The sequence below is a fragment of the Desmodus rotundus genome, chromosome 9, assembly GCF_022682495.2.
Source record: "Desmodus rotundus isolate HL8 chromosome 9, HLdesRot8A.1, whole genome shotgun sequence".
In the NCBI taxonomy this organism is placed as follows: Eukaryota; Metazoa; Chordata; class Mammalia; order Chiroptera; family Phyllostomidae; genus Desmodus; species Desmodus rotundus.
Genome location: NC_071395.1, coordinates 39,216,272 through 39,225,566, shown reverse-complemented (window position 1 = coordinate 39,225,566; position 9,295 = coordinate 39,216,272). Strand labels below are relative to the sequence as shown.

At 51.3% G+C, this 9,295-nt stretch overlaps 1 protein-coding gene and 1 long non-coding RNA gene across 3 annotated transcripts; one reads left to right on the top strand and one right to left on the bottom strand.

Moving 5' to 3' along the window:
• LOC128779327 (uncharacterized) lies at nucleotides 1–1,473 on the top strand. Its single transcript, XR_008425226.1, has 3 exons — nucleotides 1–107; nucleotides 222–335; nucleotides 987–1,473. It is a non-coding gene; the product is annotated as an uncharacterized lncRNA (long non-coding RNA).
• Nucleotides 1,474–2,138: 665 nt separating this feature from the next.
• Nucleotides 2,139–9,198, bottom strand: EBI3 (Epstein-Barr virus induced 3). 2 transcript variants are annotated; one of them, XM_045202716.3, is made up of 5 exons: nucleotides 8,294–9,198; nucleotides 7,556–7,676; nucleotides 5,985–6,163; nucleotides 4,980–5,137; nucleotides 2,139–2,598 (listed from the first exon to the last, which is right to left on the bottom strand). In XM_045202716.3, exons 1-5 carry the CDS (start codon nucleotides 8,358–8,360, stop codon nucleotides 2,446–2,448), a joined length of 678 nt encoding a protein of 225 aa, XP_045058651.1. In that variant the 5' UTR covers nucleotides 8,361–9,198; the 3' UTR covers nucleotides 2,139–2,445. The 2 variants fall into 2 exon arrangements, with proteins under 2 accessions (XP_045058651.1, XP_045058650.1); XM_045202715.3 differs by having other exon boundaries at nucleotides 2,141–2,598; nucleotides 7,556–7,679; nucleotides 8,294–9,197.
• Nucleotides 9,199–9,295: the final 97 nt, after the last annotated feature.

Below are 9,295 nucleotides of genomic sequence, written 5' to 3'. Positions count from 1 at the left end.
AAAACTTTTCACTCCAACGTCTTTGCCGTCTGTTTTTCTCACAAATATGAGAAAACAGGTCAGGGTCGATATTTACCGAACTTCCGCGGCCGTCCCTTGTACTTCCGGTACTGTCACTTCCTTCAGCCTCCAGTATTGGCTGTGGCAAACACAGCTTGCTTTTGTCATTGGGTCCGATACCTGCCCTTTAAACTCTCAATCTGGTTGTCTTTTCTCCCCAGTTGCAACTGCGGTGGCTTGCAACAAAGCTTCCAGGGTCGTCAGGATTTTGAGTTCCGAGGAGGTGCAGTGCCCTTAGAAGTCAGAAGCCGCTTGTTAAAAGTTCGTGACACGAGGTAGCTGTTGGTCGCTCTACTCCCTGTTGTCCAGTCTTTTATTCAGCAAATAAAATGCTCAGTGTTGGGCTCTTACCCCTTGTGCTGGCCTCTGGGAACCCACACATCGTCCCTGTGTCGCTCCCGTGGGGACGGGGCATGGTTCCCACGGGCTACACATGTCGCGGGTGGGAGAGTACCCTGGTCGGCCCACCCCAAGTTTGTCTTGAATCACAGGCAAAGACTCAAGACCAGGCTGCAAACCCACCTCCCCCCTCCACACACACTAGCTTCCAAATGTCCCCCCATGCCTGGCTGCATTGTCCCTTCAAAAAGGAAGTCCTACCCCATTCCTTCCCCAGCCTCCTTCCTTCCTTTTATAGATGTTGTATGTCAGATATATGCTCAGTCACTGGGGACACATCAAACAACAAGGCATGATTTCCGCCCTCACAGGGATCACTGTCTGGTGGGACAGGTGGACAATGAACACACAAAAAGGACAATTAGGCTTGGTAAATGGTCTGAAGACAAAACAGGGCAACCATGGGAAGTGATTAAGAAGGGGCTGCTTGAAATGGTGTAGGAGTTTCCTATGACTGCTGTACCAAATTACCATAAGTTCAATATCTTTTTTAAAAAAAAGGTTCTTTATTTTATTTTTACAGAGAGAGGGAAGGAGAGAGAAAGAGAAGGAGAGAAAAATCAACGTGTGGTTGCCTCTAGCACACCCGCTACTGGGGACCTGGCCCACAACCCAGACATGGGCCCTGACTGGGAATCAAACTGGTGACTCCTTGGTTCACAGGTCAGCACTCAATCCACTGAGCCGCACCAGCCAGGGTCACAAGCTCAGTACCTTAACACTTATCTGTGAGAGTTCTGGAGGTCAGAAGTCTAATATGGTGGCAGGACAGGTTCCTTCTGGAGGCTCCAGGGGAGAATCTGTTAGCTTAATTTTGTCGGCTTCTAGCGGTGCCTGTAATACTTGGCTCACATCTCCCCATCGCCTGCTATCTCTCTCTCTCTGATCTCCTGCCTCCCTTATATAAAGATCCTTGTGATTTTCTTTGGGCCCCTCCTTCATGCTCATTAACTTAATGAAAGATCATTAAACTTTAAATTAAGGAGTCTCACCCTGGCTGGTATGGCTCAGTGAAATGAGTGCTGGCCTCCAGACCAAAGGGTCACTAGTTCGATTCCCAGTCAGGGCACATGCCTGCATTACTGGCTAGGGGGCACGCCAGAGGCAACCAGATATTGATGCTTTTCTCCCTCCTTTCCCCTCTGTCTAAAAATAAATAAATACTTTTTTAAAAAATTATTTTTAAATAAATTAATCAAGGAGTCTCACAATTCTTAATTTGATCATATCCACAAAGTCCCTTTTGCCATGTGAGGTACCATATTCACAGGTTCTGAAGGTTAGGATGTGGACATCTTTATGGGGGGCATTATTCTGCCCGCCATAGATGAGGTAGTCAGGGAAGGCTTCTAGAGGAGGTGACCTTTGAGATGAGACCTAAGTGAAATCCACAAACCAACCCATGAATTGAGAAAATCCTTCCGGCCTGACTGCTTTGCCCCCTCCTCAGGTAAATCTTCCCAAATAAACTCATGTCCCATTTGTGTCCACCCACATTGGGTCTCACACCTGGGCATCTTTTGAAATGATGGGTGAACCAAGCTGCTGAACTAAATGGATCCCACCATCCCATCACAGGCAGAACCCCTCCACACCCTCCCAACTCCTCCAGCCCTGTGTCTTCCTCTGGTCCAGCTGGGAACCCATCCACGGCGTGGTCATGTCCTCTCCGACTCCTCTCCAGGTCTGCTGAACAAAGGAAGGCAGAGTCCTAATTCTATTGAAAGTGGTTCTTATTTAATTAAACAATAAATAATATGTCACAATCACAGTTCTATAGTCAAAGGAGGGAGTACATCCCCATTTCACAGATTAGGACATTAAAAGTTAGAGAGGTGAAGTCACTTGTGCAAGGTTGCCCAGCAACTCAGCAGCGGCAAACCCAGGCTGGACAGGTTCCATCCACCTTGGAGTGGGTAGCAGCAGTGAGGGGCAGGGTGGGTGTCAAGGAACCAGCCCTTCTCCCACGGTGCTGGGGAGCCCTTGCTACTTGCCCAGGGTCACAGAGGCAGTGGCAGGGAGACTCCAGTTGCTTGACTCCCCGTAGTCAGTGAGGTCCTGAGCAGCCACCTGGATGCAATACCTGGCCCGGGGCCTCACAGCTCTGAGGGTGAAAGACGTGGCTTCAATGGGCCCCACCTGAGAACAGAAAGAGGGACGGCCAGTGGGGATGAGGAGGCCGGAAGGGCCCCTGTGCGCGCAGATCTGCATGAATGAGCCTTCGGTCCTTTTGTTCCATCCTAAACTGCACACCCTCCTCAGCCCCCGCCACAGCCCCTCCCAGTCTTTGGCCCTTCCTGGTCCTAACCTGTGTGGACTTCAGCACTGGTCCCAGAGCAAACTTGTTCAGGGGTCCTTCGTGCACCACACCATCTCCAGGGATGTCTCAGCGGTGAGAGCCCCCACGCCCCAGGCTCCCCTCCCCACCAACCCCATTCCTTCTCCAGGCCCTTAATCAGAGCTCCTATCATTGGCCTTGATGTCTCCTCCCCCTGGCCCCTGGTCCACTATAGTAACCGTGTTTTTAAATTTTTTATATCTTAGGATGATTTAACATCTTAAATATCTTGCTTGCGGGAAACAGACTGCCCTTCTTGAGGTCAGCCAATCATTAGAGAGGGCAAAGGGTCAGCGCCAGGAGCACACATCTCAGGTGCAAACCAACCAATCCTGAGCTGTACCCTCACCACCCCTTTCCTCCAATTTCCCACACGAGCCAGTGTTCCCCCTGCCTTCGATCAGTGCAGGGCCAGCCGCCAGGTGACTCAAGATCACCCATGCAGCACAGAGCCTGCCTGAATGATTCACACTTGCCAACCCCAGGCTTTCGCCCCCTCTCATCTTTCCTTTCCTGTGGAAACCCCAGCAGAAGCTCCACCTTGGCTCTCCTCTCGTTCCTGTTCCTGCCTCCTGCCGTCCTGATGTTGCCTGTGAGTCCCTGCATGGCTTGGTGAGTCCCCGTCTCTCAGGAAATGCCATCAATTTTCTCAGGCACCTCCATGGACTAAAATCCCAGGGACATGAATGAGACGCCCATCCACTCCTCCTTTCCTTCCCTGTCCCCACTGCTCCACCCTCTCCCTCCTTGCTCTGGCCCCCCTCCTTCCGAATCCCGCCTCCTCCTCACAGCTCCCCAACCCCAGGTCTGACTATCTCCCTCCCTTGCTCTACTTGAGTTGTCCCACATCGCAGGCCGATGTGGCGCTGTGAGGTTTAAATTTAGAGTAATGGTTGTACAACTTCGTGAGCACACTCAAAGCCACTGGCTTCAGCACTTTAAAATGGCGAGTTGTCTGGCATGTGAATTATATCTCAATTTAAAAACTGAAAAGATTTTTTAAAATTAAGTTAACAGCACTGACCAAGTAGCTCAGTTGGTTGGAGTGTCGTCCCGTGCACCAAAGGGTTGCGGGTTTGATTCCCAGTCAGGGGGCATACCTAGGGTGCGGGTTTGATCCCCGGTCGGGACCCTTATGGGAAACAACCAATGTTTCTCTCTCACATCGATGTTTCTCTCTCCCTTCCTCTCTCTCTCAAATCAATAAACATATCCTTGGGCAAGGATTAAAACAACTACATTAAGGAACACCGACAAAATTTAGAAGCCAGTACCTGGGCTACCTGCCACGTTGGAATGGCACAGCAGCACCACGTGGCTCGTGGCTGCGTCCTGAGAAGAGTGGGTGGAGAAGATCCCCACAGGCACTCGAAGGGCTGTAAAAGCCAGACTCCGCAAACACTCAGCTCAGCACAGTATCTGACGCTGACCCGGCCACCACTGACCTTCTCCAACGCTCATCGGACCCTGTCTTTATTTTTATTATTTATTTATTTATTTATAAAATATATTTTATTGATTATGCTATTTTTTATTTTTTAAGAAGTTAAAACAATATATGTTGTTTTCAACCAAGGTGAAATTCACATGGCCTAAAATTAGCCATTCTAAAGTGTACAATTCCAGTGTCATTTAGCACATTCACAAAGTTGTGCAACCAGTACCTCTAACTCTAGAACATTCCATCTCCACGAAAAGAAACCACATCCTCATCAGCAGTCACGCCCCATCCTTCCCCCCAGCCACTGGCAACCCTGAATCCACTTTCTGTCTCTGGGCCCCTGTTCGGGACTCTTCACATCTGGCTTCTCTCACTGAGCATCTTGTGCTCGAGGTCCTTCCCGCTGCAGCAGCTGTTGGTGCTTTCATGGCTGAGGAACATTCCAGTGTGTGGGCGGGCCATGTTTTGTGTGTCCTTCACCCACTCATGGACATTTGGGTATCTCCACCTTTCAGCTGCTGTGAATAGCACTGCTGGGGACATTTGTGTATAAGAATTTGTTTGAGTCCCTGTTTTCAATTCTTTTGGGCAGATACCCAGGAGGGGAGTGGCTGTGCTGCCTTCATTTCACACACCAGCCACGAGCAACCTCAATCCACATGGGAGGCCCTGGCGCACTTTGCACCTGCTGTTCCTTCTACCTGGGAATCACCCTTCCCAGCTACCTCTCATCTCCCTCACCTGGCGGAAGCGGGCAGTCCCATGACGCTTGTATCGGATCCAGTACTTGAGTGAGAAGATCTCCGGGAAGGGCCAGGACCTGGGAGGTTCCCACTGCACCCACAGCTGCTGCCCATGGAGGGGACTCAGGCGCACGCCTTCTGGAGGGTCCGGTTTGACTGATAGACAAACGAGAGACAGTCAGCAGAGCGTAGTTTCACTCATTCATTCTTCCTTCATTCATTCAAACAAGCAACAAATATTGACAATCTACTGAGTGTCCGGAACACGGCAGTGACCAGCAGGGCCCCAACTCCTGTCCTTTTGGAGCTCAATCCACAGGACGGAAGGCAAGAGACAAGGAGCGATCCACTGGTCACAGAGTAGGGAAGAAAGTTCAGGAGGGCAAGGAAGGGAGTGGTTTGCTGTGTTTTTTAAAGACATAATTCATAGGCCACAAAACTCACCCTTTCAAAGTATACAGTTGGGTGGTTTTCAGTACACTCACACTGTTGTGAATCACCACTATTTAATCAGAACATTTTCATCACCCAGGAAAGAAATTCCACATCCATGAGCAGTCGCCCTTCCCTCATTCCTGGCAGGGCCGGGGCCGGGCAGGGCCCTGTGGGTCATGGGGAAGACTTGGGCTTTTACCCCAAGGGAGGTGGGAGCTAGGGGCTGTGAGGAAAGGTGGGACAGAACCTGACTAGGGTGAGCACGAGTACCCTCTGGTGCTGGCTTCAGGGAAGGCGTCCTCTGGGGCTTCTGGGAAAAGAGGGTGGGAACCGCAAACCAGGGAGGACAGTGGTCCAGGTGGGTTGGGCCGGGTAATGAGCCTGGACCGGGTGGAGGTTGAGGAAGGGGGAGAATTGGGATAATTCTTGACTGACTGTGAAGGTGAAGCCCACAGGATCTGTGACAGAGGACGGGACTGGGTGGCGGACAGAAGGTGGGCTGGTGAGGGAGGAGGAAGAGCAGGACAAAGCCGATGGCCCCCGCACCCCCACCACGGCACCCACTCACTGATGTGCTCTGGAACAAAGGGCACAAAGCCGCTGCTGACGCCCCAGGCGTGGACGGCCGTGATGTTCAGCATGTAGGGCACCATGGAGAACATTCGGATGTCTGGGATGGTGCAGCTGGTGGCTTCTGGTGTCGGCTGGAGGCAGGGATGGCTCTCCCCATGGGCGGCCACGCCAAGCCTGGACATGGGGTGGGCACTATGATGGCCTCAGCACCTCCTGCTGGCTGGCCTTGTGCCTGAGACCCAGTGACCCCAAGTGGGGACAGCTGGCGAGGAGCCCAGGTCCGGGGTCCTGCTCGTGTCTGTGAGACCCTGGGGGAGGCATTCACCTGACATCATAGGGCACACAGTGACTCAGGGCTGGGGGTGAAAACCACAGGAGATGCTCGGGTCTAAGATTCTAAAAGTTTCTGGAATGTCAACATTCTGGCCTTAGAATTCCATCATTCTGAGGTCTACAGATTCACAGACTCTGGGATCTGAAAGAGTAGGATTCTGATTCTCTCCATTTCTGAGACCCCAAGATTTTTTATTTTTTAATTTTTTAAAAGATTTTATTTATTTTTAGTGAAAGGGGAAGTTGAGGGAGAGAATCATCAATCGGCTGCCTCTCACATGCCCCCAACTGGGACCCTGGCCTGCAACCCAGGCACATGCCCTGACCAGGAATCGAACTGGTAGCCTTTCAGTTTGCAGACCGGTGCTCAATCCACTGAGTCACACCGGCCAGGGCATGAGACACCCTCCCCTGCCAAGATGTTAGACGTTAGAGGCTTGAGCTCAGTGCCATCCATAGAACTTCCCACAACATTCCAAAGGCCGCGTCCACACTGTCAGCGCCAGCAGCCATTGGCTGCCTGTGGCTACCCAGCCCTTGAAAGGCAGCCAGCATGACTGGGTGTGACTCTGCCATTCAATTTACTTTATCTAATCTAAATGTAATGTTTCCAGTGACCAGGAAACTTGGAAAAGTTGTTCAGAACAAGTTGGGTACGTGAATTTACTGCCTCAACTGCAAGTTTTATGAAACCCAGTCAGAGATCTGGAATCTCTGATGAAAGCCTACTATCTGAACTGAGACACAGTACATGCATAGAGTCCGCGTGGGTTCGGAAGACTCAATATAACAATGAGTGAGAACGTAACATATCTGTTAACTTCTAAAGTAATGATTACATGTTGAAATAATATTCTAGCTATTCCTGTCAAATATTAGTTTCTATTCTAAATTTAAAAACATTGTATAATAAGCACATTCAATTACATTATGCTCAATCATATTAAATGATAAATATTTGGAGTATACATTTAAATAAAATATTAAAATTAATTTCACCTATTTCTTTTTGTTTTGTTTTGTTTTCCTTCTTCTCTTCTTACTTTTTAAATATGACGCCTAGAAAACTTTACACATGTGGCTTGAGGTAGGTATGATAGGAAGTACATTTCTACAGGACGCTGCCCCAGAACTCAGAGCGTTGCGGATTAGCATAAGTCTGCAGCTGTCCTGACCCTAGGGGTGGCAGGCCCAGCTGAGGAACCCCCAGGAAGCCCCTCCAGGTTCTCTGACCTGTACGTGGCAATGACGGATGTGGGCCTGGTGGAGTTTGCAGCAGCCAGCAGGGTCCAGAAGCAATCCACGGCAATCGGGTACCTAAAGGCCCAGCACCACACCCTGAGCTGGGAGGGGACTGCTGGGGGACAGAGAGAGGAGCGTGAGATTTTGATCTACCCAGGACTGCAACGCCCCACCATGGGTTTGTCCGACCTCATTGCCAGTCAGTGCCAGGCATACAGTAGGTGCCCAATAAAGGTCTGTGAAATGAATGAGTATACAGATGAAAGGTACTTATATCATTTCTCATCCCCATTACAACCTGCAAAGGAGGAATATTGGCTCATTTTCCAGATGGGGAAACTGAGGTTTAATAAGCCAGACAGAGAAGACCTGGGAAGTGCGGAACACTGATGGGAGTGAGAAATTTTACTGTATTCCCTGTTACAGCCTTGTTTCCAAGCACATGAAATGAATGTGTGCCGTTAACCCTCACCCCCACCCCACCCCACCCTGCGACACACACTCTCTCTCCCCTCCCACCCACAGCTGTGGCTGCCACTGCCTGGTGTCACTATGGGGTAGGACTCATGTTCTGTCTGACTCTCCTCATCTGTGCAGCAGGATGTGACCCTCTCCCACCAGCGGGCATACGTGCAGGAGGTATGTGAGCACCCCAGAATGTCCCACAGCAGACAAAGCCCAGTCCCCAGACTGGCCCTGGCCACCCAAACCCCCAGAGGTCCTACATACCTTCTCTCCCACTGCAGGGTGAGTAGCCAGCCCAGAGGGCAAGGGCCAGGAGGAGTCTTGGGGCCATGGCTCCGGTGGGCTCTGTTTTAGCAGGGAGCACCGCTGAGGTGGCAGGACACTCAGACCCACCTGGGGGAAACCGGCCCCTGTCAAGGCCCCCCACTTCCCCTTCTCCGGGGCTGACTCACTGGCAGGTCGTGGGCCGAGAAGAGTCAAGCAGGGACAGTAGAGGAGCCCTCGGTCCCTTTACCGGCCACCCTGGGACACAGTGCGGAAGGCTCTGAGGATGGGGGCAGGGAGAAGAGGCCTCGAAAGGGAGAAGTGGAGACCCTGTGGCCTTTCCCAGCACAGTCAGTCCTTCCTTCCGGCTGCAGTGAGGAGGGGCTGGGGAAACCCCAGGAGGGGGAGGATGACATGGAGAAAGACAGAGACAAGGACAGGAGGGGAGGGACAGAGGGAAACAGAGGGAGACTCAGGAGAGACACAGGAGAGAGGAGACAGAGAGATGGAGACAGAGAGACACAAATTAGGGAGGAGACAGAGAGAGACAAAGAGATAAGAGAACTAGACACAGACAAGAGAGACATAGACAGGGAGAGGTAAGAGAAATAGAGAGAAATAGACAAGACGCACAGAGATAGAGACAGAAAAAGAGAAAGAGACTGAGAGACAGAGGCAGGAACAGGAGCAGAAAGACAGAAGCAGAGACAAACATCTAGGAAAAAAGAAGACAGGGACCAGAGAGACCCAGGCATCTCCACAGGAGATGCCCATTCACTCACTGACCACAGCGATGGGGTCCCACACTTTCCAGCCACACTCCACACCTCGGGCCATAGAGAGACAGAAGCGCAGACCCGGGGGAGGCAGCCCTCACCCCGTCACGGACATTCTCCTAGCAATGGGGATGCCCAGGATCAGGCTGGATGCTGGGGGCATTCTCAGCCATAGTCATCCCCACTCCCTTAGCTGGAAAGAGCTGAGAACCCCCTGGGGATTTCA

What these genes read in the sequence shown, in the direction of transcription:
- EBI3 (XM_045202715.3), bottom strand. Translation starts at nt 8,360, where the DNA reads ATGGCCCCAAGACTCCTCCTGGCCCTTGCCCTCTGGGCTGGCTACTCA. An exon ending in ACCCTGCAGTGGGAGAGAAG is followed by an intron (nt 7,680 to 8,293) that starts GTATGTAGGACC and finishes TCTGTCCCCCAG; the next exon opens with CAGTCCCCTCCCAGCTCAGG. An exon ending in TCCGTCATTGCCACGTACAG is followed by an intron (nt 6,164 to 7,555) that starts GTCAGAGAACCT and finishes CCCCATGTCCAG; the next exon opens with GCTTGGCGTGGCCGCCCATG.